The sequence below is a fragment of the Pseudopipra pipra genome, chromosome 30 (genome assembly GCF_036250125.1).
Source record: "Pseudopipra pipra isolate bDixPip1 chromosome 30, bDixPip1.hap1, whole genome shotgun sequence".
Taxonomy (NCBI): domain Eukaryota; kingdom Metazoa; phylum Chordata; class Aves; order Passeriformes; family Pipridae; genus Pseudopipra; species Pseudopipra pipra.
In genome coordinates this window covers 996,529-1,023,304 of record NC_087578.1, presented here as the reverse complement: position 1 = coordinate 1,023,304, position 26,776 = coordinate 996,529, and the positions used below count along the sequence as shown (strand labels likewise).

Genomic DNA, 26,776 nt, shown 5'->3' with positions numbered 1-26,776 from the left:
CCATAGGGAAAGGGGGCGTGGCCAGAGGCGCTGCCCGGCGCTGAGGCGGCTGAGGGGGGACAGTCGCCGGTTCGGCCGCGACAGGTGCGTTGGGACCCCCCCGTATAGCTGAGAAAGGTGAGTTGGGACCCCCTGCCCCCGTATCCCTGGGAAAAGTGGTTGGGACCCCCCCGTATAGCTGGGAAAGGTGCAGCGAGACCACCCCCCCCGGTGTTCGGCTGGGAAAGGTGTGCTGCCCCTCCCCCGGTATACCTGGGAAAGGTGCGTCGGGACTCCCATTTCGGCTGGGTGAGGTGCGCTGGGAACCCCCCCCGGTTCGGCTGGGAAAGGTGTGCTGCCCCCCCCCCCCTCCGTATAGCTGGGAAAGGTGCGCTGGGAACCCCCCCAGGTGTGTTGGGACTCTCAGTTCGGCTGGGACAGGTGCGATGGGGACCCCCCTGTTCGGCCGGGACAGGTGTGTCGGGATTCCCCCCCCCCCGGGACAGGTGTGTCGGGATTCCCCCCCCCCCCCGGGACAGGTGTGTCGGGATTCCCCCCCCGGGACAGGTGTGTCGGGATTCCCCCCCCCCCGGGACAGGTGCGTTGGGATTCCCCCCCCAGGACAGGTGTGTCGGGATTCCCCCCCCCCCAGGACAGGTGCATGGAGGGGGGGCAGGACCACCGGGACCCCCCTCCCGACAGCGGGTCCGCCCGGAGCTGGTCCCGGTCCCGCGGGAGGGTCCGAGCTGGACCCGAACCCCCCCTCCGGGCATCCCGGGGGGGGGCACCGGGGCTCGGGGGCAGAGCCCCCTCCATCGGGAAAAGGGGGTCTGGGGGCTCGTCCAGGGGGCAGGGAGGGCTGGGGGTCGGGTTCGTGCCCGTGGTGGTGCCCTCGGGGTGTCCCTTTCCTGGAATGAGTCACCCGCTTCCACCTCGGGTAACAAGGACTTTTTGCGTTCAGGATCTTTCCAAACACAGAGGGATTTTTATTCTGCTGTCGGACTCCTAGGGGAGGTTATTGGGGGGGTGGATTTGGTGCGTTCAGGTGGCTAAATCACAGTCCTTCCCTAACATCTGGCACACCTCTGGCATCCCCGTCCCCTCCTCCATCTCTCGGTGCCACCTCCCACGTGTCCCGTTGCAGAACGCTCACGGTCCTGTTAAAATTTTAATGCGTGTTTTCCTGAAGTGACTGGGAATAAATCACTCGGAAGGAGCAGCAAAGAAAGCCCGGAGATGCTTGAAAGCACCAAAGCCGTAAAATGAATGAGAAAGCCCCAAGAATGTGGAATGGCGTTAAAAAAAATGCGGGAGCACGAGTTTCAAGGCATCTCAGGGCTCTGCTTCGTGTCATTTCTGGCGACTGAGATTCCAGATTTGCTGCTTCTCTTTCCATTTGAAGGTCCCAGCAGCAGGTGCTGAGATTTTTTGCCAAAACAGGCCTGATTTGGCTCAATGTGCCCGTGGCCGTGATGGAGGAAACGGCAGGGAGACACAAAAACCCCAACAGGGAGGAGGTGCAGCCCCAAACTGGGATGGCTGGAGCTGCACTGGGAATGCTCAGGCACCCAAAGCAGGGTTATTTTCTGAACAATTGCCCCTCGGTTTTGTTTCACTGAACTGTCCTTCCCTGTGTCAATGGGCACCTGTTCCCTGTGCCAGGGGAGCTCCCGTGAATGCCCCGCTCCTGTTTCCTGGGCACAGCTGACTGTGCTTGTGAAAGGCCATTTAAACTGCAGCAGGGCCTCAGGTGAGCTCCCTTTGGCTCCAGATTAGTCATAAAACAAAGTTCAAACTGTGGCATGGCACGGCTCATTCAGCATTGGGGTTTTGGTGTGGACAGGATTCTTTTTGTGAGATTTTTTTTTTTCTGTGTGTGTGAGACTGGGAGCTGCATCCTGCAGCCACGGGAACACTGGTTCGTTTGTGCAGGCAATATGATTTTTAAGGAGTGGAGGAGATGGAAATGAGCCCCTTGTCTTTGGGGGTGGTGCTTTTGTGCAGCTGTCAAAGGCCAGACAAGTGCAGAGCATCCTCCTCTCAGTGCAGCCTGGACAGAGGTTCACAGGGGAGTGGAGGGGGGGGACTTGGTGATGCAAAATGTGCTCAAAAAAAAAGCAGGAATTTCAGAAAGTAACTGCAGTGTGAGGTTCTCTTGCTGCTTGGAAGGGGCTCTGGGTGCCTCTCACGTTGATAAGTGGTTTCAGGGTGTTTCAACATCCCCACAAAACCAGCGCCACTTGTTTGCCTCCAGAGTTCCACCTGCACATCTGAGAGCTCCATCCAAATCCCTGTCTGGATAAAATGTGTCCTGGCACGTCTCTGCAGGACATCAGGGGGCTTCTGGAATGGGAGAGAAAGGCCTGTTCTCCCTGACTGCATCCCCAGGACAGGAGCAGCCCTGGAGAGGCTCCTCCATTCCCAGTGTTCCCATTCCAGCACTGGAGAGGCTCCTCCACTCCCAGGGCTCCCATTCCAGCCCTGGAGAGGCTCCTCCATTCCCAGGGCTCCCATTCCAGCCCTGGAGAGGCTCCTCTGCTCCCAGAGCTCCCATTCCAGCCCTGGAGAGGCTCCTCCATTCCCAGTGTTCCCATTCCAGCACTGGAGAGGCTCCTCCATTCCCAGAGCTCCCATTCCAGCCCTGGAGAGGCTCCTCCATTCCCAGGGCTCCCATTCCAGCCCTGGAGAGGCTCCTCCTCTCCCAGAGCTCCCATTCCAGCCCTGGAGAGGCTCCTCTGCTCCCAGAGTTCCCATTCCAGCCCTGGAGAGGCTCCTCCACTCCCAGAGCTCCCATTCCAGCCCTGGAGAGGCTCCTCCACTCCCAGGGCTCCCATTCCAGCCCTGGAGAGGCTCCTCCATTCCCAGTGTTCCCATTCCAGCCCTGGAGAGGCTCCTCCGCTCCCAGTGCTCCCATTCCAGCCCTGGGAACTGCAGGCTCTGCCCAGGCAGTTGAATTCTCCTGGCCCCAGGCCTTGCAGAATCCCAAGTCTCCCTCATTTCTGAGCAGGTGCATTCCACACCCGTGAGGATTTTGGGAATGTCCTCATCCCTCCCTTTGATCCACTGTTGCCTGAAGGTGTTTCCATTCACCTGTGACCAGTCCAGCAGACCTGGACTCAGACTGGAGCCAGAGTTCTGTGCCTGTTCAAATCCCTTAAAGGAATTAATGGAAAATGCAAGGAAGAGCTCAGCCCCAGCAGTTGGCATTGTGTGACGTGGAGACCAGGGAGAAAAGAAAAGAGGGGGGAAAAAAAAAAAGGAAAGGCGTTTCCCTACAGGCTTTTATTTTTGTCTTATCAGAGAACTCTGTAAATTATGATCTCCCCTCCTTTCCTCCTCCTCCACAAAAAGAGAACCAAGCACGTAAAAAAATAAATCTGAGGTGGTGAAAAGCTGGACAAAATCCCGTTTCCAGCAGGATGGGGAGGGAGTGAGAGCTGTTCTTGAGGTGACTGGTGTTATTTAAGTGCCATTGTGGTCGCTGTTGTGACAGGAGGGTCGGTGAACACTCACAGAGGAAACCGAGGGCGAAACGAGAGTGAATGACAAATGTTTGCACAGGAATTACATCCTCTTAGTTTCATAACTCGAGCCCTCTTGCATAAATGCCAGCAGGTTTGGGTTTGAGGGCACTCTGGGGCTTCCTGGAGCTCCTCTGGGTGTGTGTGTGGGAAACACGAGAGTGTCACTCCGGAATCCTCACTCTGGAATCCTCACTCCGGAATCCTCCGGCCCCTCTCACCCCCTCCTGGAGGCTTTATCAGGGCACCACCTCAGTGGCATCTGCTGAGGAAATTATAATTGGCATCTGCTGCCTTTTTTTTTAAGTCAGTTGATGGGTGGGATCCTGCTGGGTCGAGGCTGGTGGCACTGGGAGCACCCGCACGGGGACGGCAACAAATCACTCTGAAACCTCCTCCCCCCTCTCCATCCCTGCTGCTGACAACGTTCCTTCCTCCTCACAGGGATTTGGGGAGAGAAGATGGAGCCTTCCCCGTTCAGCAGAAGACAATGGGCCTCCCAGTCTTTGAAAATCACTGCCAAGGAGCTTTCCCTGGTCAACAGGAGCAAGTCCTCGGCCCTGGCTGAGAGGTTCTCCAAGTGAGTGGGGCTGTGGGGCTGGGAGGTGACAGCTGCTCCCTTGGGCAGGCACTGCTGCACTCACAGTTGCTTTGCTGCTTCAAAACACCCCAGAGCTGGAGGCACTGAGGTTTCTGGTTTAGGATGTGCTGGGCAAAGGTTGTTCTCCTTGCTGACATTGCCTTGTTTCAGCAGTCAGGGCTGGAATACCTTCTTTCTGCTAAAGGGGCTAAAGGGGATCATTTTCTGTCACACTACCAGCTGCAATTTGGAGTTGAGGGACAGAGCACTGGGATGTGGGAAGCCATGCCCACTGCCCAGCCACCCTCTGGGGGAGGAACCTTTTCCCAATATCCCCTGACTGGGGTAGAAGAGGAACATTACCCTTCCCTTTCCTCTGAGAGATGGATGAAGTGTTAAACCATAAATATTGTACACACTGAGGGGTGGGAACCTGCATATGTTTCCTGGAAAAGCTTCTATTTCCTTAAGGAATTATAATAGGATGCAGCTGGGACTTTCAGTGGGATTTGGGGCACCTGAGTCTGCTGGGATCTTGGAGCCAAGTTTAGGGGTGTTTGGGTCTTGAGTGTGGGGGAAACTGTGTAAGAGAGGGATAACTGCACATCTCCAAGTTCCTCTGTGGGTCTCTGGGCCAGGGAGAAGCTTTTTGCTGTCACTGCCTCCTTAAGGTAATTTATTCCCTCGCTGGAGCTTGATTACAGGACCTGCTCATCTTGCTAAATGTTGATAATCCCTCGAAAAGGGCTTACTGGGAGTAATCCAAACTGCTATTCCTTAATCAAGCCCTGTCCCCCTGCACAGGCAGTGTCAGTTCCTTGGAAAGAACATGGTCCTGCTCCCTGACACCTGCAGGGAGGAGGGTAATTTCTCTAAACGGCTGTTACCCAAATATTTGTCTGCGAAAACATTTCTTTTTCCATCCCACACAATCAGTTTTGTCGGGTCACAGGCAGACAAACAGCAACGGGAGGGATCCCAGCAATGCCCTGTGCTGGGAAGGGCTGGGGCTCCTCAGTCCTCCTGTGTTTTCCAGGTGGTGCTTGACTTAATCCCGGTGTCCCTCTTGGTTGCTTCTCCCAGTATTGATCCCTCTTTTCCCAGCAGCACTTTCTCAGCCTGTCTTGCTCAAATTTTGGACCCTTTGTGGGGCAGAGAGGTGGGTGAGTGTGTTTGCAGGGATTAAAGGGGAGGCAGCAGCACACTCACAGCTGAGTCAAAAGCAGAATTCCACAGATAAGGAGAACAGAAACACCCTTTGCCCAGGCAGACAGTGGGTGATGTTCCCTCTCCCTGAAAAGCAGAGCTCTCCCTAAAATGGCAAAATCTGTCCCTAATTTTCACGTTGCAGACACCAAGTGTGGTGCAGGAACAGTGAGGAGTGTGCAGGGACTCCCCCCCGGGGGCAGATTGCAGGGAGTTCCCTCCTAGAGCTCCTTAAAGGACTTTGATTCATGATCCAGGGTGGCTTATCTTGGGAGGGCTGTGATTACCCTTCCTGCTGCCACCCTGGCTCAGCTGCTCAGGAGGCTGAATGGGGGCAGTTCCCAGCCCACAGAGTCGGATCCACTGGCACTCAGGGAGGTTTTTGGGGTGTGCCAAGCTGGGATTTGTTCTGGTTCAGCAGCTGCTGGATAAAGAGCTGAGTTATTCCTGCCAGGGGGGCACAGCAGACAGCTGGGTGGCGGAAACAATACCAGCTATTCCAAGGTAAACTGTCTCTGTTTGGGGATCAGAGTGCTTAGGGAGGGAGAAACATTCATGGGTGTTATTACTGTAAACTGGGTGACTGAAAATGTGTCTGTCACTTGGCTTTGTGTCATCTGCTGCTGTTTGTCCAGCCTCTGGTTTTAGTTGATGGATCCAGGGAGTGAGATCCTTGCTGGGGGGATAAAAAAAAAATCCCAGCTGTCTTTTCAGGAGTGTTCAGTCTAGTCAAAAAAAGTAATTTATGTTTGGTTTTCCTCCCTCTCAAAGGTATCAGAAAGCTGCTGAAGAAGCCACTGCTGAGAAGAAAAGAAGTGTAAGTGTTTGCATGAGTATTTGTTTCCTTGGGAATGAGCAGAGCCCACGATCAGGATGGATCACCTGCATCAATGTTGCTGTGACAGCTGATTTTTGGAATGTCCAATTTGCTGCTCAGAACTTGGCTTAGACACAGTGTTTGCTCTTGCCTCAGTCTCCACACCTTCCCCCAGTGTGGAGGGAAGGAAAGGAAAGGAAATGAAGCTTCTGGCCCAAAGCTCTGTTGAATCACCAGCTCACCCCTCAGCAAAAGGCAAACTGAGTTAACCAGGGGCCATGAACACCCACCTCCTGTTCTCAGCTGGGGGCACTTCTGTGGTGCCTCTTCCCTCCTTAACTAAACTGAAAAGTGCTTAAAAGAGGCCTCCAGCCTCTCTAAAATCCGTGTGTGTCTTTGAGAGCTGCAGGATCTTCCCTGGAGTGACTCCCAGGGCTGGAAATGCCCCTGGAGGAGGCAGCACCGACCTTTTTGGCTCTGTGACAGCCTCACATTCCCTCTGCTGCACTCGGTGTTCCGGGGTCAGGGAACCTTGGCTGGAACACCAGGCCTGAAGGTTGCAGGGCTTTGTCCAAGCAGGCCCTCGGGGTAATTAGTATTTAAAAGGACTGCCAATATTTTCAGGATCTAGAGGAAAGTCGCTGCCTCGAGTTCCTTAGTTCTTGGGGCATCACTCTTTTGCTGTTTGGGATGCAGGTGGGATAAAATAAGCCCTCTGAAAATTACTTTTGGGTCTGAAATTCCCTTCACTGCTCGTGCTTGTGTCTGTCAGTCCCCCTGTCATCAGGGAACAGGCAAATCCCAAGCAGGAGGGACTCGTGTTAGGAAGTGTGCAGGGACTCCAGAGGTGTTCCCATGGAAACCTGCTGTGCAGCCTCCAGGATTTCTGTCCCATTACAACACTTCCCTTATCATTTCAGTGCTTTCCTTTCAATGCAGGCAGCAAACAGGCTGATTTTTTTAAATTTATTTATTTATTTTGGTGGAAGTGTAGGTGGATTCAAGTCAATTTGCAAAGCAGTGTTCAAAAGGGGACCAGAAGAGTAATAGGGTGAGAGACTTAAATCCCAATATAGCTGCTAATCCCAGTTAATTCCTGTAAGCCTGGCAGGCCCTGCTCCACTTGCAATGAGTTTGGAGTGGTCTCTGTAGGGGAGAGGCAGGAAACATGCAATGGTGGCAGGTACTGGGTTGGGAGGAACCAAACAGGGGCTGGGGCTGCTGCTCTGGGGAGGGGGAACTGCCTGGAGCAGAACTGCTCTGGGAAGGGAGGGATGGAAGCACTTGGATGGGAGGGATGGAAGCACTGGGATGGGAGGGATGGAAGCACTGGGATGCTCCAGGTGCTCCCTGGAGGGGTGAGGTGTGTCTGTGACCCCCTGGGCCTGTCCCTGGCAGAGCTTTCAGTGGCCTGAGTGGAAGAGAAGAAAAATCCCAGCGAATTGCTGGTTATTAGAGCACTGGAACAGGCTGCCCAGGGAGGTCCTGGAGTCTCCCTGCCTGGAGTCATTCAACAACCTACTTGCTCTAGGTGATCCTGCCTTGGCAGTGGTCCCTTCCAACCCTGACAGTTCTGTGATTGATGAGGAGGAGTGGGGGGATGTTGGTTGTGGGTGCTTGGCTGGAGCTTTGTGAAATCCTGCTCAGATCCCTCGGGGCCGAAGTGCTGCTGTTACCTGGGAGTGGAAACACAAACCCCCAAGGGCTGGGTGGTTTCTGAGGACTGATCTGTAGCTTTGGGAAGGCCTGATAACTGTTGAGGACGCTGCAGGGTCGGGCCCTCCCCTGTGGCCGCTCCTGTCCCGTGGATTTTGGGTCCCATTTCCTTCATATGTGGATTCGAGCCTTTTGTGTGGAATTTAACCCCTCGGGTTTGACTCCCATTTTGCCTTATAAGGCCATCCTGTTTGCTCACTTCCTGACTTTTTTTCTCCTCTCTCCCCCCCTCCTTCCTTCCCTGTCCTGGATGTTTCTCCATGTGGCACAGCTGGAACTGTTCACAGCTGGCCGGGAGCGGGAGCGGCGCGGAGCCCTCGCCTTCCTCCTGCATACGGGAAAGGAAGCGCTCGGGAGAGCTCGGAACTAACTCCTTGTCCCTTGCAGAACGCGGAAAACCTGCCCCCTCACTTCCCCAGGGGCAATCTGAGCGCGCTGAAGAAGAAGTGGGAGAAGCCGGCGCCGGGAGCGGAGCCCGGGAGGGACTCGCTGCGGGGCGAGGTTCGGCACAAGGTCGGCACCGGCCGCGCTCCTTCCCCATCCCCGGGGGCTGGAGCTGCCCCCGCTGACGGCTCGAAGGCCAGAACCCGCTCCCCGGAGGGTGCCACCATGGAAAACTGCGTGAGAGAGCCCAGGGAGGTGGAAAAGCCCGAGGCCGGCGAGGGCGCGGAGCCCCCGGGCAGGATCGAGAAGTACAACGTGCCCCTGAGCAAGCTCAAGATGATGTTCGAGAAGGGCGAGCCCCCCCAGCCCAAGGTAAGGGGTCGCTCCTTTCCCGAAATCCCGGGAGCAGCTGGAGCTGCTGCCTCCTCCGGGGAGCACCGGGAAAACCCCGGGAGGGAGTGGCTCCGGCTCCGGGCTCTGCGAATCTCGTGTGCATTGTTTGGGGGGGAAGAAAAGCAGAACATCGTGGGGTTTAATAACTCACACCGCGGTGGGAACGACTTATTCGAGCCTCCCGAGTGCGTGCAGGGCGCTGGGAGCTGGTGGCTCGTTGGGGTGAAATGGTTTTTGCTCCTGGAAGGGTCCGGTTGAAGGGAGAAAAGGGAATTTATTAGGTCGGGATTATTTCTGCCTCGTGTGAGGACTGCGGTGAGTTACATAAGCAGGAATTGTGCAAAAATACATATATATATATTTATACATTTATATATGTATATATGTATATATTTATATATTTTATATTTATATATTTATGTATTTTTAATTTATTTTATATATTTACGTATTTTTATCTGTATATGAAAGAAGAAGTAACTGAGGTGAGCTCAGCAGTCAAGCTGAAGCACTGAGGGGTGAGAGGTTTTGATATCTGGATCAGCACGAGTCACACACACACATATATATATATATACACACATACATACATATAAATATGCATTGTGAAATACTCCCATCTTTTCCTCGCTCTTCCCACATCCCTGGATCTTAACAAACGTTTCTTATCGGGGGAAAAAAAAAATAAAAAAAATCCCTCACCGGGGGAAAAAAAGAAGCCGAGATGGCCAGAGCAGCTCCTGCCCTCGCTAGTTTTGACTTGCAAATGCTCAGGGCTCGCATTTTTCCTCCGACTGCTCATGAAATCCGATCCCGCGTGTGGACTCCGAGTGTCCCCGGGGGGGGGAATTGCTCAACTCCAAAATGAGTTGCATATGCCGGGGACTTGAAACGCGGGTCCCGAGGCCCCGATGCTGGTGGATTTTCCAGTTTTTCTCCTCGTTTCCCCTCCTCTCCCGGCTTTGTTCTGCTGCGGGTGGTTTTTCTTGAAGCGTTGGGTAAAACAAACGCATTTCGGGCAGCGATTTAGGGCTCAGACGGTGTCGGAGCGAGCTTTGGGGCCGCGTGGAGTTTCACAGAGTTTCCCAACTCTGGATTTTTTGGAGCCTTTGTCATGCTGCGAGAGCCGCCCGCCCTGTCCCCCGTGGGGAGGGCGATGTCCCGACAGCCCTTCCCTGAACTCGGGATTCATCACTCAGGATTCCACTGGAATCCTGCAGATGGGCTTCCAGTAACTTTATCCAATTGTTTTGGACCTGAGTGAACATGAAGCTGATGGTTTTGTCGAGTTTGGTAATTCAGGCGTTGTTAAGAACCAGCTCAAACACAGGAAACGCCGTCCAGGAGGGATGGAACTGGCCAGGCTGGGTTCAAACCCCCTCTCCCAAATTAATCTGTTAGCCTTTAATTTTACGAGGGGAAAAAGGCACAGAGTGTTGGGAAGTTAAGGACTGTAGGAGGGGGGAAGAAGGGGTGTCTGTGGAGTTAAATTCCTGGTTCTGGGAATCGATCCGAGGGCAGGAGGGTGATGTCATGTCCTGTGCAGTGAGGGGAGCTGGCACTGGGGGGACACAGCTCTGCTCCAGTGGAGTGGAAGCCACGGCAGCCCTGCTGTGAGTGTGGCCAGTGCAGCTCTGCAGTTGCCACTTCCCACTTCTTTCCTGAGCAAAACTCCGTGGAATCATTTGGTGGAAAATACCTTTTTGATCACAGAGTCCAACTGTAAATTCAGCTGAGGGATGGAGGCTTTCCTGGGAATTTCCTTCAGGTGTAAGTGCTGTCAGAGCTTTGCTGACAGAACATCTGGGTGAACTGGAACAGCAAATGGACTTTCCTGGTCCCTGGGCAGGTCTGGGGCAAGAATCCAGGTTAGAGCCTGGATTTCCTGGTTCCATCTCCCTCTCTGAACAAACCTCCTCTCGTTTGCAGGTTTGGAAGCAAACCCTCCCTCTTTTGTTCATTTATTCTGCAACGGGGAGGTGGCAGATCCTCCCCCGTTGCGTTTTCACGGGACCAAACTGCTCTAATCCCATTAGGGGCAGGCACGGCAGGCTGGAGTTCAGCCTGAGCACAGCCTGGGGGTGATAAAAGCCCTGATGTTCAAAGGGCTCCTCCTGGAAGTGGCAGTGAAAGCACAGCCCGGGGAGATGGGAGGAGGAGGAGGAAGAGCAGCACTTCTGGCAGAGTTGTCTCCAGGCTGGTTTGGGTTTCAGGGCTGTGGTGTGTAGGGCACACATCTGGGGTGGAATGAAAGAGGTGTGACTTTGATTTGGGGTTTTTTTTCCCGACTCTGTGCCCCCAGGGTGAAGCTTTAACCTCCCTCCTGGTGCCTCTGCCCTCGCCCAGGGCTGAGAACTTGGGGCTTTCCACACCCCAGGGATGTTTCCTCTCCTTCCCAAAGCTGTGCCTTGGGGATCCAGGGCTGGGAAGGAACTGATAGCACGTGCCCAAGGTTGGGATTTGGGAATTCCTCCACGTGAGGGGTGTTACCTCCCACAATCCAGCTGATTCCCTGCAGTTGGTCCCTGCAGATTGTGATGGGGAAAGTCCCTCACCTTCCCTCTGCTAAACTTCTTTTTCCTTTTACTCTGCTTTCCCCCCCCTCCCCAACACAAAACTGTTGATATAAAACCCACGTGTATATTTATAGATATTTATAGATTTACTGAATATTGGGAGGTTTATTGGAATATCCCTGACCTCTAACAAATTTCTGAGCAGCAAGAACCCAGACTCAGGGTGACAGGGAAGGGGACAGTGGCTGAATAAGGATCATTTAAGAGCAGTTTTCACCCTTCATGAGGAATCTGCAAGTCCTTACAAGTGCAGGCACTCCCAGCCCGAGCCTATCAAGGGAAGGAAAAGACTTGTCAGAGCTAAAGCTCTTTTCCAGTAAGAAAAGTTACCAAAGCCCTTAAACCACAGAAAGAGAAACTATTTCCCATCCTAATGGAAAAAAAAAAAAAAGAGGTTTCCCAGCTGCATTTTCCTTCCCTGGTGAAGCTGCTGTTTGCATGGAAAGCAGCCCTGATTTTTTCACAGTGATTGTCTTACAGAGAGCAGTGTTAAAATAAACTTTGGAATTTCCTTCAGTTTGGTGAGCAGCAAATATGAAACTCGTTGGAAAAGTTGGGGAGGGGGGAAATGTGTGGTTGGAGCATCTTGCCAAACCTCCCTTTTTTTTTTCCCCCTGCCTTAGCCTCAATCTGCATTTCCAGCTGTGATTTAACTCTTCCTAGGGAGGCAACAAAAGATCCAGCACCTTCTAGGATTTTATGGGTTGGGCTTTCAGCTGTGAAAACAACCCCACCTTGGTGGGGTCCAGCTGGACTCTGTGCTCGGGAGGTTTTGTCAGAGCTGTGGAAACTTCTTTTGTTGGGATTTGGATTTTGGGGAGTTGGTGTCCAACAAATAAGTGTAAAAATCTGATGGAGGCAGCCAGAGCATCTGTGTGGTGCTGAGGGACACCCTGTGCAGCTCTGCAGCCTGGCAGGGAGTGATTATCCTGCAGATCTGGGAATATTTATCTCTCCTGCTCTCCTGCTTAAGCTTCAGCTTTATCAGGCCTAATCAGGGAATTATTTGGTACCAAATGCATGAACTGTCCAAATCAAAGCAGGTAACTCAACTTTTATTAAAATACTACCAGTTCCTTTTTCCTGTGGCTGAAAATCAGTGCAGATTTCGGGTGGCTTCTCCTTTCACCCTCCACCTGATTTTAGAGCTCAACAGAAATGGTGTGAGTGGCAAAAACCTGCACCAGAGTCTGTGTGTGCAGTGGGAACAGCCTGAAAACCTGATCCCTGGGCTCCTTTTCCAACCAGGAGAGCTGTCAGAGGGCACCAGGTGAAGGTGTTCCCCAGGTCAGGCAGTTCTGTGATCAAACTTTTAAATGAGATGTCACCTGCCAGACTTGTTTATTCGGGCCAAGCAGCTTTGCTAGTGACACCTGGGCCTCTTAAGGGATTACCCCCAGCAGCCCCTGGCTGTGCAGGCAGCTCAGGGGGTGGCTCTGTCCCCAGCAGGTCCCCAGGGAGCCCCGGAGGACGGCGCTGGGCAGGAGGGTCTCGGAGAACAGCGTCTCCTCGGAGGACTGCGACGCCGGAGCAGGTCAGGGGCACCCCAGGGCTGGGCTTTAATTCACTTTACAAACTCAATCTGCTTGGTACAGCACAGGGGAGATTCCCCTGGGTGTGGCACTGGGAGCTCAGGGCTGGGGGATGAGGTGGGAATCGCTCACAGGTTGGACTTGGAGGGTCCTGGGGGGGCTTTTCCAGCCTCAGGGACCCTGTGGAATAATGTCTGCCTTTCCCAAAGGGAAGGGGGTGCAGCCACCTCCCAGCTGGAAAGTCCAGCAGCATCCCATTTAATAGAGCAAGGTTTGCTGGGAATTTTAAACCATTCCCATTTAATGAATGAAGAATTTTAAACTATTCCCATTTAATGTATTGAGGCTAAATGGGAATGGTTTAAAATTCCCATTTAATGTTTCAAGGCTTGCTGGGAATTTTAAACCATTCCCATTTAATGTATCAAGGCTTGCTGGGAATTTTAAACCATTCCCATTTAATGCTTCAAGGCTTGCTGGGAATTTTAAATCATTCCCATTTAATGTATGAAGAATTTTAAACCATTCCCATTTAATGTTTCAAGGCTTGCTGGGAATTTTAAACCATTCCCATTTAATGCATGAAGCCTTGCTGGGAATTTTAAACCATTCCCATGTAATGTATTGAGGCTAAATGGGAATGGTTTAAAATTCCCATTTAATGTATCAAGGCTTGCTGGGAATTTTTAACCATTCCCATTTAATGAATGAAGAATTTTAAACCATTCCCATTTATTGTGTCAAGCCTTGCTGGGAATTTCAAACCATTCCCATTTAATGTATGAAGAATTTCAAACCATTCCCATTTAATGTATGAAGAATTTTAAACCATTCCCATTTAGTGTATGAAGAATTTTAAACCATTCCCATTTGCTGGGAATTTTAAACCATTCTGCTCTTAAGCACAGGAGACCAAAGCACAGGGAATAACATTATTCATGTGTTTTTTTGGGTTTTTTTGCCAGGGCATCCTGCAGAGACCCTCCCAGGGCTGAGTGTGGACAAGGCAGATGCCAGGAGGAGCCTGGACATGCCTCGTTTGACAGAGAGCTCCATCAAGGACAGGCTGGCCAAGTACCAGGCAGCTGTGTCCAAGCAGGGCCCTCCCTCAGCCCTCACTCCCATGGTAAGGCCAGTTTTTGGCTTGGCTGGAAAGGGAATTTTTGCCCCAGGCTGAGACTGGAAGGAAGATCTTGTGGAAACCAGGCTGCTTGGGACCTTCTCCTTCCCTGGGACCTTCTCCTTCCCTGGGACCTTCTCCTTCCCTGGGATCACTCCTTCCCTGGGATCACTCCTTCCCTGGGATCTCTCCTTCCCTGGGATCTTCTCCTTCCCTGGGATCTTCTCCTCCCCTGGGATCTTCTCCTCCCCTGGGATCTTCTCCTTCCCTGGGATCTCCTCCTTCCCTGGGATCTCCTCCTTCCCTGGGATCTCCTCCTTCCCTGGGATCTTCTCCTTCCCTGGGATCTCTCCTTCCCTGGGATCTTCTCCTCCCCTGGGATCTCCTCCTTCCCTGGGATCTCCTCCTTCCCTGGGATCTCCTCCTTCCCTGGGATCTCTCCTCCCCTGGGATCTCTCCTCCCCTGGGATCTCTCCTCCCCTGGGATCTTCTCCTCCCCTGGGATCTTCTCCTCCCCTGGGATCTTCTCCTTCCCTGGGGTCTTCTCCTTCCCTGGGGTCTTCTCCTTCCCTGGGGTCTTCTCCTTCCCTGGGGTCTTCTCCTTCCCTGGGGTCTTCTCCTTCCCTGGGATCTTCTCCTTCCCTGGGATCTCTCCTCCCCTGGGATCTCTCCTCCCCTGGGATCTCTCCTCCCCTGGGATCTTCTCCTCCCCTGGGATCTTCTCCTCCCCTGGGATCTTCTCCTCCCCTGGGATCTTCTCCTTCCCTGGGATCTTCTCCTTCCCTGGGATCTTCTCCTTCCCTGGGATCTTCTCCTTCCCTGGGATCTTCTCCTTCCCTGGGACCTTCTCCTTCCCTGGGACCTTCTCCTTCCCTGGGATCTTCTCCTTCCCTGGGATCTTCTCCTTCCCTGGGATCTTCTCCTTCCCTGGGACCTTCTCCTTCCCTGGGATCTTCTCCTTCCCTGGGACCTTCTCCTTCCCTGGGATCTTCTCCTTCCCTGGGACCTTCTCCTTCCCTGGGATCTCTCCTTCCCTGGGATCTTCTCCTTCCCTGGGATCTTCTCCTTCCCTGGGATCTCTCCTTCCCTGGGATCTTCTCCTCCCCTGGGACCTTCTCCTTCCCTGGGACCTTCTCCTTCCCTGGGACCTTCTCCTTCCCTGGGATCTCCTCCTTCCCTGGGATCTCCTCCTTCCCTGGGATCTCCTCCTTCCCTGGGATCTTCTTCCCTGGGGTCTTCTCCTTCCCTGGGATCTCCTTCCCTGGGACCTTCTCCTTCCCTGGGACCTTCTCCTTCCCTGGGATCTTCTCCTTCCCTGGGACCTTCTCCTTCCCTGGGACCTTCTCCTTCCCTGGGATCTTCTCCTTCCCTGGGACCTTCTCCTTCCCTGGGACCTTCTCCTTCCCTGGGATCTCTCCTTCCCTGGGATCTCTCCTTCCCTGGGATCTTCTCCTTCCCTGGGATCTTCTCCTCCCCTGGGATCTTCTCCTCCCCTGGGATCTTCTCCTTCCCTGGGATCTTCTCCTTCCCTGGGATCACTCCTTCCCTGGGATCTCTTCTTCCCTGGGACCTCCTCTTTCCCTGGAATCTTCTCCTTCCCTGGAATCTCCTCCTTCCCTGGGATCTCCTCCTTCCCTGGGATCTCCTCCTTCCCTGGGATCTTCTCCTTCCCTGGGATCTCCTCCTCCCCTGGGATCTCCTCCTTCCCTGGGACCTTCTCCTTCCCTGGGATCTCTCCTTCCTTGGGATCTCTCCTTCCTTGGGATCTCCTCCTTCCCTGGGATCTCCTCCTTCCCTGGGATCTTCTCCTCCCCTGGGATCTTCTCCTTCCCTGGGACCTTCTCCTCCCCTGGGATCTTCTCCTCCCCTGGGATCTTCTCCTCCCCTGGGATCTTCTCCTCCCCTGGAATCTTCTCCTTCCCTGGGATCTTCTCCTCCCCTGGGATCTTCTCCTTCCCTGCTGGGAAAGCACCCAGGGCTCCTTTGATGTGGAAGTGTGGGGTCTGTGCTGCCCTTCTCACCCCTGTGCCACAAAGGAAAGGCAGAATCTCTCTTGGGAACAGCTGTTTTGGGACATTTTGGTGGAATTAGGCCTGGATTAAAACTGCTGGGCCCTTGGCTGCAGTGAGGGTGAGGAAGGAGCCCTTCTGTGCCTTGCAGGGGGTGCAGGGAGGGGAGGGAGAGGTGCTGGGCAGCAGATTTCCAGCTCTGGGCAGGATTACAACTCCAACATTGTCCCAGACTTGTTGGATGTGGCTGGTTCTGTGCAGACTTGTCTCCAAAGCCAGTGAGATGCTGGGGCTGCTCCTCTTTGATGTCCCACAGGAGAAGCCCCGTGAGGAGCACGAGGCTCCCACTGCTCTTGTGTCCTGGGGCAAGGAAGGAAACACGAGGTCCCACTGGGTTTTATCTCCCTTTTTAAGCCTGAAAGATTCTTCTGTGGAGATCTCAAGTCAGCCTGTCAAGAGCAGAAACCTCGGGGAAAGAGCAGAATCAAGGTTTTGACTTGAAGCAGAAGTGGGATTTGCTTTTATGTCAAGTCTTATTTGGCAGCTGCACCATTCTTGTCTGGAAATACTTGTCATTCCCAGGGAAAAGTTCACATTTCTGGGAGATGTGGACTGGGCAGGGGATTTAAGAGCTGGTTTTAAGCAGGAATTTGGGAGGGTTGTTAAGGAGAACACTGGTGTGCCCTCCATGGAGCACAGTAAAATCCTGCAGCCCAATCCTTCCCCCTCATTAGGATGTGTCACTCACCAAGTGTCTGTAGGTTTTTATGGCCCTTCCCTTAATTATCATTTTAAATACTAGAAAAACATTTATTTTTTTTTAGGATGTGTCACTTACCAAGTGTCTGTAGGTTTTTATGGCCCTTCCCTTAATTATCACTTTAAGTACTAGAAAAACATTTATTTTTAAAAAAAAAAAAATTGAGAAAAATAAAGAAGCAAGTTGTTTTTTCCCAAGGGGAAAAGAACCTGTCACCATCCCAGTGCTTTGTCCTGTAGAGTGAGATTCAAGCCAGTGAGAGTGAACTCAAGAATTACAAATCTGGGCAGAAGGAGAATGTGGCACCCAGTGAGGACTCCAGTTCCTGTCAGGATGGGGAGAAGGTAAGATGTTTGTGCTGGGGGAGATCAGGGGCTTCCCTGGAGGTGGAAATGGTGGTGGGAGCACAGCTGAGGCACTGGTCCCACATCCCTCAGGCCACCCAGGAACTGGCCATGAGCAGCTGCTCCAGATGAGTTCCCTGCTGCAGAATCCCTGAGTTTTAATTGTTATTTTTAATGATTTTTTTTAGGCTGTCTCTGTGGAAGAGAATGCCTAGAGACAAGTTTTCCTGGAGAGTTTCTCTGTCTGCTCAGCAGTGATGTGTCTGTGCTGTAGCAGAGCCCTTCAGCCTCCTGCTTTTTGGGTATTTTTCAGGAAAGAAATCCCTCCCTGGGAGGGTGAGGAGGCCCTGAGGTTGCCCAGAGAAGCTGTGGCTGCCCCTGGATCCCTGGGAGTGTCCCAGGCCAGGCTGGAGCAACCTGGGCTGGTGGGAGGTGTCCCTGCCCATGGAGCTGGATGATCTTTAAGGTCCCTTCCCACCCAAACCACTCCCTGTGCCCAAATCCCTTGATGCTTTTGTGGTTTTTCCTCATTTGTCCTGGTAGGGATTTTTGGTTTTATTCTTGGCTGTGATGAAGCCACCTAAAGGTTTTTTTTTTGTGTCATGTCCCCTCACTGTGGGAAGATGATTCACAGCCAGGTATTTATTTGTTCTGTTGGTAGTTTTGTCTTGGGATGGGTTTTTCTTTAATAAGCAAAAAGGATCCACACCAGAAAAAAAACCAAAACAACAAAACAAACCACGAGGAGCTTTGTGTGACAGGAGCAGCAGGAGTTTGTCACTGCTTCTTCTGCATTTAGTGGCTCAATTTTAAGGTAAATTGGGAATGGCAGCTCAATTTTAAGGTGACTGGGAATGGCAGCTCAATTTTAAGGTAACTGGGAATGGCAGCTCAATTTTAGGGTAACTGGGAATGGCAGCTCAATTTTAGGGTAACTGGGAATGGCAGCTCAATTTTAGGGTAACTGGGAATGGCAGCTCAATTTTAGGGTAACTGGGAATGGTAGCTCCATTTTAGGGTAACTGGGAATGGCAGCTCAATTTTAGGGTAACTGGGAATGGCAGCTCAATTTTAGGGTAACTGGGAATGGCAGCTCCATTTTAGGGTAACTGGGAATGGCAGCTCCATTTTAGGGTAACTGGGAATGGCAGCTCAATTTTAGGGTAACTGGGAATGGCAGCTCCATTTTAGGGTAACTGGGAATGGCAGCTCCATTTTAGGGTAACTGGGAATGGCAGCTCAATTTTAGGGTAACTGGGAATGGCAGCTCAATTTTAGGATAACTGGGAATGGCAGCTCAATTTTAGGGTAACTGGGAATGGCAGCTCAATTTTAGGATAACTGGGAATGGCAGCTCAATTTTAGGGTAACTGGGAATGGCAGCTCAATTTTAGGGTAACTGGGAATGGCAGCTCAATTTTAAGGTGACTGGGAATGGCAGCTCAATTTTAAGGTAACTGGGAATGGCAGCTCAATTTTAGGGTAACTGGGAATGGCAGCTCCATTTTAGGGTAACTGGGAATGGCAGCTCCATTTTAGGGTAACTGGGAATGGCAGCTCAATTTTAGGATAACTGGGAATGGCAGCTCAATTTTAGGATAACTGGGAATGGTAGCTCCATTTTAGGGTAACTGGGAATGGCAGCTCAATTTTAGGATAACTGGGAATGGCAGCTCCATTTTAGGGTAACTGGGAATGGCAGCTCCATTTTAGGGTAACTGGGAATGGCAGCTCAATTTTAGGGTAACTGGGAATGGCAGCTCAATTTTAAGGTAACTGGGAATGGCAGCTCAATTTTAGGGTAACTGGGAATGGTAGCTCCATTTTAGGGTAACTGGGAATGGCAGCTCAATTTTAGGGTAACTGGGAATGGTAGCTCCATTTTAGGGTAACTGGGAATGGCAGCTCAATTTTAAGGTAACTGGGAATGGTAGCTCCATTTTAGGGTAACTGGGAATGGCAGCTTGGCTTTGCTGCTGCTTTTCAGCTTCAGTTTTGAGACTCTGTGAATGGGCCTGGAGCATTTTGTGCCCCGAGCTGGGGATAAAAGCAGCTGAATAACAATAATTGGGGTACTGTGTGGCCCAGCCAGGCTGAACACGTGGCAGCCTAATGCCAGGAGGGCTTTTAGAGCTTTCCAGCCTCCCTCGGGCAAGGGGCCAAATCTTTGGCTTCTCAGCTGCTCCTCCCTGGCAGCTGAGCAGCTCTGGGTCCAACTGCTCCCTGCTCAGAGGTGAGTTCATTAAAAGAGCACCTGTTAAATCAGAATTAAAGCAGAGCCTCTGCCACCCCTCGAGAGGGGAAGGTTTGAATAAAATCCCTGTCATTGCAGAGTCACCCACTGAGGTGTCCAGGTGCAGGGAGAACCTGAATGGGACCTTGTTTGGGAGCCTTTGGAAAGGGGCTGGGGTGAAATTTGGGAATGAGCCTCATTGGAGCCGTTGGGAGGAAACAAAAGGCACTTCTGAGCTGCCACTTCTCACTCTGCCCCTGGGACAGATTCAGGGGCCACAGGGGTGTGACTGTCAGGGACTGTCCCAGGGACTGTCCCAGCCTCTCAAAGGGAATTATCAGCCCATATCAGGGGTTACAGTGGTTTTTTTATGTTAATAGATGCAATTTGCCTTCTCATTAACTCGTTAATTTGCAAATTTTTCGGGTGCTGGCAGTGGGCTTTTCAGCCCTTAAAGTGAATTAGGGATGATTTGCAGTTAATCTCGTTACTGTGCTTCAGGTCCTCGGCCCAGCTACTTAAAACTATTTGATTTAATAGCAACAGTGCCAAGTTGAATAAAGGACTCTGCATCAGGAGCTTTACCTGTAATATGGTTGCACTCAGTGATCTCAAAGGTCTTTTCCAACCCAAACAATTCTGTGAGTCTGAAACTGTTCAGATCCAACTCTTCTAAAAGGTTTTTTAATTTGTTGGGTTTTTTTTAAATATGAGTTTGTTTCCAAAAGGGGATGAACAGGATACAGATCCAGCACGTCTGTCCCAGCAGGTGTCTGGCTCTACAAAAGTTTCTTAGAATTCAGCTGTTCCTTTTTTTAAGTTATTATTAATTTTTATTTTTTTTTTCCCCAAAAGCACAGTCTCTGCTGAGTGTTTAAATGTCACAGGTTGGTCAAATGAGATTTCCAGGACTGGTGGTGTTGACACAGCAAACCCTGAGCCCCTGGGGTCTGTCCCTGCCCCAGCCTGGGGGGTTTGCTGGGGTTGTTCAGTCTCAGAAGGCCAGGGGGGCTCATTGTCTCCTTCTCTTGCAGGTTCCTGCAGGTGAGAGCAGCTCTGTGCCCTCTGCCCTGCTGGAGGATGGCCATGGTGAGCACACAGGGCTGGGGGAGATAATTCAGCTCAGCCCCCTCAGATGATCCCCTGACACAGACTAAAGATCTGCCCTGTGCCCAACTCCCACTGGATAAGAACTTCTCTCACATTCAGAGTTTTTTGCAGTTGTAATTCTAAGACATTTGTAGCTCCTGCTTGCCCTGGCTGAACACTTTTTTAAGTGTTAAAAGCTCCCTCACCTTTTCACCCAGACTAATGCCCCGTGAGCACGAGCTGCCCGTGGTTTAAAGCTTTAAAGCCTCCCTGTAATTGCATTTTTTTTCTCCCTCCTCTGCTCCCTCAGCTGGCCAGAACTCAGAAACTGAGGCAGAAGCTCAGAAACCTGTTGGCACAAAGCAGCAGAACGTGGGGGCCAGAGCAGCTGCCCAGGCTGAGGCCTCCCCACCCAAAGCCGTGAAGGTAACACAGCTCCTCAACCTCAGACATTCAGGGGGGGTTAAAACCATCTGACACCCCTGTTGGATGCTGGAGAACCCTCAGTGTGGGCCCAGAGGCCTGGCAGTGAGTGGGCTGATGCCTGGCCAGGCTGTGTTTGTGAGGGAATGATTTAAAGCAGGAAATCAGGAAAATTTAAGTCAGGAAAACACCTCGAAAAGGGGGTTTTCCTCCTGAGGTTGGGTCAGGAATTGCTTGTTGTTCCACAGACTCTGCCCCTCCTCGGTGTGGGAGAAGGGGGGGTGGCAGGGGCTTGTCAGTGCTCCCCCAGAGGTGGGCCCTGAGCTCCTGGGAATGATCTCCAGAGCCTTCCAGCACGCTGGCACTCGGCTTCCCACCCTCCTCTTCCAGCTGCTCCCAAGGGAGCTGCAGCTGGGAGCAGCTCCACAGTCAGGGCACTGTGATGCCTGGCTCTGGAAAGGTCAGGCTGGGCTTTCTGAGGGGTCTTTGATGTTCCAGTTCCTTCAGGGCAGCGACAGAGCAGCCTCTGGGACAGGACTGGGTTTGTTAATCTGGTTTAGACCCCAAGGGGCAGCAGAGCTGGGTGTTGTGATCCCGCTGCAGTTCCCTGTCACATGAGCTGTCTGGAGCTGGGATGAGGGTCCCCCTGGGCTGCCACAGACTTCCTGGCTCACTCCTGAGGAAACAACTGGGCTTTTGTTGGTTCTCCCATCTTTGGGAGGGACAGCACTGACCTCAGGGATCAGGGAGATGTGGCTCTCCCAGCTGGGGAACTGGAGCTGCCTGGAGGAGCTGTGTGATCTCTGTCCCTGGTCCTCTCTGCTCTCTTTGTATCATTAGAACCATTTTTAGCCTTTTTGCCTCGTCACTGCTTTAGATGCTGCACTGTGAGATAGAAACCCAGCTGCTGTTTATTCACCTGAGGTTCCTATTTCTCTCTTCCAGCTTCTGTCTCCTGCTCTTGGTTCCTAACCTCTCCTCCTGCCTTCTGCTTCCCTCCTAATGTGAGCTCAACTCTCAGCTTTCTCTCCAGTCCTTTTTTTTTACATTTATTGGGCCTCACCTTCCTCCTGTAGCTCCTTTTTGTAGCATCCTGGGAAGGAATTCCTGCCTCTTCACCCCCCAAAAACGCCTCTCCACAGACATAGGGCCTGTTGTGTGCAAGTAAGTTCCTCTCCTTGCATGGGGGGGTGATTGCAGAAGGACCAGGACCCTCCATCACTGTGCAAAACTTAAACCTTCAGGGAGAAGACTTTTTAATGGGCAAGCATTATTTTTTTTTGAGGTTTCATTTAGGGACTCAAAGAGTTTTGGCAGCACCTGGAAATTGTGGGTTCTTTTTTCAGGAGGAAATTCTGAATTTCTGGTAGCCAACCCGTGGCAATCAGAACTTTTAATCTGTTGTAACCTCAATTTAAAATGGAATTAAATTGGCAGCAAACCTTCTGGCTGTGACAAAACCTGGCCCTGCCTTCAGCAATCTGCCCCCTCGGACCGTAACTTTCGTTCCTGGCCATTGTTCCTGGGCTGTTATAAATAAATTGCTGTGATTATGTCTTCCTGTGACCTTCCTGTTTTTTTCTTCAGCCATCAGATTTTTTATTTTTTTTTTTCCTTAAAGCTTTTTGTAAGTTTGTAGGAAGAGGTAATTCTTTGTCAAAGAAAAGCTCTGAGTGTGTCTGGGCAGGGTGTGGAGCCTGAGCTCTCTCCTCCCCGGCTGCCAAATTAGTTCTAATCAACTAAATCAGCCTCAAACTGCCAATTTTTTCAACTGTGTTATTTAATTTTTCCTGCAAAGTGTCTTCCCCCCTTGGCCAGAGTTAACAGACTCCAAGGAGCAAATGGCACCTTTTCTCATGGACAGTGTTTTTTGCTTCCTTTGGTGCTGTTGGAAAACAACCCCAAAGTCACAGCAGTGCCACTCCACTGCTCAGTGTTCAGCTCCTGCTGAGCCCTCAGGGCAGTTTTCAGTGAGCACAGCAGAATTTTAGCTGTTTAACCTCAAAAGCTCTGCTCACTTTGAGCCTTCAGCGAGTTTGGGGGCCCTGAGCCCTGAAACCCCAGTGTGGGTTCTTTGGGATGGAGCTGGGAGTGAAGGCAGGGAGTGTTTCCTGCTGCTGTGTCGGGGCTGAGACTGTTTCCTCCTCTCTGAGAGGGAAGATTTGGCAAAAGTGGATTATTTCAGACCTTTGAGCAGCCTTTTCACTCCTTTCCTCTCCCACCCTCCACCTTCTGAGGCTGCTTCAGCTCTTCCAGTGAGAGGTGTCCCTGCCCACAGCAGATGATCACCAAGGTCCCTTCCCACCCAAACCATTCCAGGATTCAGTTTTTTCTGCACTATTTCTATTCTTCTGGTAAAGTCTCACCCTGACTGTAATTGGATGTTTCATCATTTTCCTATCAAGAGAAGCTGAGGCTGCAGGAAGAGGTTACTCAGCTTTTGGGAACCGGCTCAGCTCTGGTGCTTTCACTGTTGCTCAGGTGGAGCTGTGGAGCTCACAGGGGTAAAACCCTGGCTGGCTGTCGAGCCACAGCAGCCCTGGGGGTCTGGTGGAACCTCTTCCCACCTCGTTGCCCACCAGAGCCCACTGGGGAGAGCTCGGGGGGGAACCCAGGCCGAGCCCGCGGCGGCCGACGCCTTTTCCAGCTCCCACACTCTCCTCTCCTTCCCACAGAAATTCCAGTTGCCAATGAAGGAGACCTGTGTCGGGTGCCAGAAGACCGTGTACCCCATGGAAAGGCTCTTTGCCAACCAGCAGGTGTTTCACATCAGCTGCTTCCGCTGCTCCTACTGCAACAGCAAGCTCAGGTACCCACTCTGCTCCCCCTGGGAGGGGTGTTCTCCTCTGCTCCCCCTGGGAGGGGTGTTCTCCTCTGCTCAGGCTGAGCTGAGCTGGAGCCATCCCAGGAGTGGTTCCACAGGCCTGGTTCTGCCAGGGGTGTTCCACAGGCCTGGTTCTGCCAGGGGTGTTCCACAGGCCTGGTTCTGCCAGGGTGGTTCCACAGGCCTGGTTCTGCCACAGGCCTGGTTCTGCCACAGGCCTGGTTCTGCCAGGGGTGTTCCACAGGCCTGGTTCTGCCAGGGGTGTTCCACAGGCCTGGTTCTGCGCTTTGGTGCAGTTTCTAAACCTCTTAATGTGATTTTATGGTGGGGGGGAAAAAATAGCGTGTCCAGCTCGGTGATGAATTCTTGGAAAGAGCCCCACAGGATGCAAACCCTGGGGGCTTTGAGCTCGTTCTGAACGTGTTGGAAGAGTGACACACTCAAGAGAGTCTCTTGAGTGACACGACTGAAGCAGAGGCCGGTGTTGGTGGCCCTGAGCTCTGATGTCTGACCCTGTTTTCCCCCCCAGCCTCGGGACGTACGCGTCGCTGCGGGGGAACATCTACTGCAAGCCCCACTTCAACCAGCTCTTCAAATCCAAGGGCAACTACGACGAGGGCTTCGGGCACAGACAGCACAAGGAGCTGTGGGCGGGCAGAGCGGAAGGCGAGGAATCCCCGGAGAAAACCCTCCCCGGGGGGAACACGACAGAAGCCCCGCAGAGCCCCGGGGTGGAGGAGGCCCCGATTGCAAAGGTCGGGGTCCTGGCGGCGACTATGGAGGCCAAAGCTTCGGCCGTGCCCGAAAGGGAGGAGAGGCCGGCGGAAACCAAAAAGCTGCGGATCGCCTGGCCCCCTCCCTCCGACCAGAGCGTCCAGGGAAGTGCCTTAGAGGAGGGCATCAAGGTCCTCAAACCCAAGTGGCCCCCGGAGGAGGAGGTTTCCAAGCCGGAGGTGCAGGAGGAGGTGGATCTGGATCTCAAGAAGCTGAGGAGATCCTCCTCGCTGAAGGAGCGCAGCCGCCCCTTCACGGTGGCGGCCTCGTTCCGAACGGTGTCCGTGAGGGGCCACAGGGCAGAGAACTCGCCCTCTCCTCCCAAAGCTGAGAGGGACACGTGGAGGAAGGGGGAGGAGCTGGAGAGAGAGGAGAGAAAGCAAAAGGAGAAGAAGGTTGAGCACAGGAATGAGGAGAAGAACGCGGGGGAAGAGCAGGAGCTGTGCGGGGTCAGAACGGCAGAGCTCAGCGTCGTGGAGAACGGGCAGGGGGGTGTGGAGACAGACGAGGAGGAGCACGCGGCGGGAGAGCCGGAGATCCCAGGGGAAGAGCTCCTGGAGCCAAACTCTCCCAAACGCTCCAGCCTGGCCCACGTGGTGACTGGCAAGGAGCCCTCCCCGGACCAGCACCGCAAATCCCAGGACGTGGGTTTCTGGGAGGGCGACGACGTGGAGGATCTGTCCGTGGAAGAGCAGATCAAAAGGAACCGTTACTATGAAGATGATGACGATGAAGAATAAAAAATTGGCCTTTTTTTAACTAGGAAACTTGCTGCAAGGTGCTGGGCCTTTTGGAAATGGGTATTTTTTTTTTTTTAGCTTTAACAAGCAGCTCTCCTCCGTGAAGCGACGCCACACTGCACGTCAAGGGAATCCACGTCCAAATGATCTCACCTGGGAAACTCTGGAAGCCTCCAAAGGGTCTCTTTGGGTGCAAAGAGTGTCTGTGGGACAGCAGCAGCAGGGGATGTCTGCCCACGGGCTGTCCTGTGCTTGTCTCATCCCTCTGGGCTTAAATACGTGTTCCACTAACCAACAATTCCTGGAATTCCACCATAACCTGTGGAATTCTGCCGTGGTGGTCCGGGACAGGCCCTCTGGAACACGCCACTTGTACCACTACAAATGCTACTGCAGTGCTTAGGGACCAACTTCAAAGGGACTTTCTGGCCTGCTTTAAAAATGGTCACTTAAAATGCACTTTAATACGTGGAAAGGGGCACAACTGGGCTTTTATATTTCTTTTTTTTTTTTTATTAATAATAATAAAACCCCATTTCCGTGCGTGGCGTCCGACGACGGAAGCATCTGGAACCGAGTGCAATGTGAATTTTGGTGGCTCAGACCCGCCCCTGATGGGCTGGGGAGTCCCTGCCCTCTGTCCCTGCCCGACTGGAAGGGTGCCCGTTGCTGGACCCACGTGTATTTTAGTGCTTTCCCAGGAGCTGTGCTGGCTGCCAGGTCTCTCTGAGGGCGAGTGAACACTTTTTTTGAGCAGCCTGCAGGGCATTACTTCTGCATTTTCACACGCATTTGAAGTGGAGGTTTTTTTTTGTTCGGTTTGTTTTTGTTTTTGTTTTTATTATTGAATTTCCTCCTCGCCATTTTAAACCGCAAATAAGATTTTTAAGGCCTTCTGACAACTCTGGAAATCCTGCTCGTATCAAGCTGCCATAAATCCTCTTCCTTACAGCTGTGAAATGATGCTGCATTGCAAAAAAAAAAAAAAATCTCTGGAATCAAACAGTGACACTTTCTGACTTGCCAGCTTTGAGGCTCAGAACGTTTTTAAACTTGACTTTGTTTATTTTACAAATAATAAATTCTTGACCGGAGGAGGAGGAGGAGGAGGAGGAGGCCCTTTTGTATTAGCTTTTATTTGTACTGTACTCTCAAGAGAAGTAGCTCTTACCTATACTTGAGGTGTAAAATATTCTGCTTTCTTAACAGTTCTGCTGCCGACCAACCCTTCAATAAAGTTCGGTCATTTGCATTAAAATGGAAGCCTGGATTCAGCTCCTTTCATGGAATCATCCTGGAATGGTTTGGGTCGGGAGGGACCTTAAAGATCATCTCATTCCCACCTCCTTCCACGGGCAGGGAAACCTTCCACCAGCCCAGGTTGCTGCAACCTGGCCTTGGACAATTCCAGGGATCCAGGGGCAGCCAGAGCTTCTCTGGGCAACCTGTGCCAGGGCCTCCCCACCCTCCCAGGGAGGAATTTCTTCCCAATATCCCACCTAACCCTGTCTCCTGGCAGTTTGAAGCCATTCCCCCCTGTCCTGGCACTCCAAGCCCTTGGAAATAGTCTCTCCCCCCCTTTCCTGCAGGTTCCCTTCAGGTCCTGGAAGGCCACAATGAGGTCACAATCCCAATTTTCCAGCCTCTTCCTCCCCCTCAAGTCCTTCTCCTCAGGGCTGTGAAGGGATTGAGGGAGAAGACGGGTGAATTCCCGGTGTTCTTCCTGGAATTCCAGGGTTGTCCCTGGAAGCCAGCC

The 26,776-nt window shown here is 52.4% G+C and overlaps 1 protein-coding gene across 3 annotated transcripts; it reads left to right on the top strand.

Annotated features, from left to right (window-relative positions):
• Positions 1-12: 12 nt before the first annotated feature.
• On the top strand, positions 13-26,283 carry LIMA1 (LIM domain and actin binding 1). Of its 3 annotated transcripts, none has more exons than XM_064638918.1 (11): positions 13-117; positions 3,945-4,080; positions 6,058-6,103; positions 8,207-8,575; positions 12,622-12,706; positions 13,670-13,830; positions 16,833-16,937; positions 20,205-20,259; positions 20,570-20,685; positions 23,358-23,491; positions 24,036-26,283. In XM_064638918.1, exons 2-11 carry the CDS (start codon positions 3,962-3,964, stop codon positions 25,018-25,020), a joined length of 2,175 nt encoding a protein of 724 aa, XP_064494988.1. In that variant the 5' UTR covers positions 13-117; positions 3,945-3,961; the 3' UTR covers positions 25,021-26,283. The 3 variants fall into 3 exon arrangements, with proteins under 3 accessions (XP_064494988.1, XP_064494986.1, XP_064494987.1); XM_064638916.1 differs by having other exon boundaries at positions 12,619-12,706; XM_064638917.1 differs by lacking the exon at positions 13-117 and adding an exon at positions 165-187 and having other exon boundaries at positions 12,619-12,706.
• Positions 26,284-26,776: the final 493 nt, after the last annotated feature.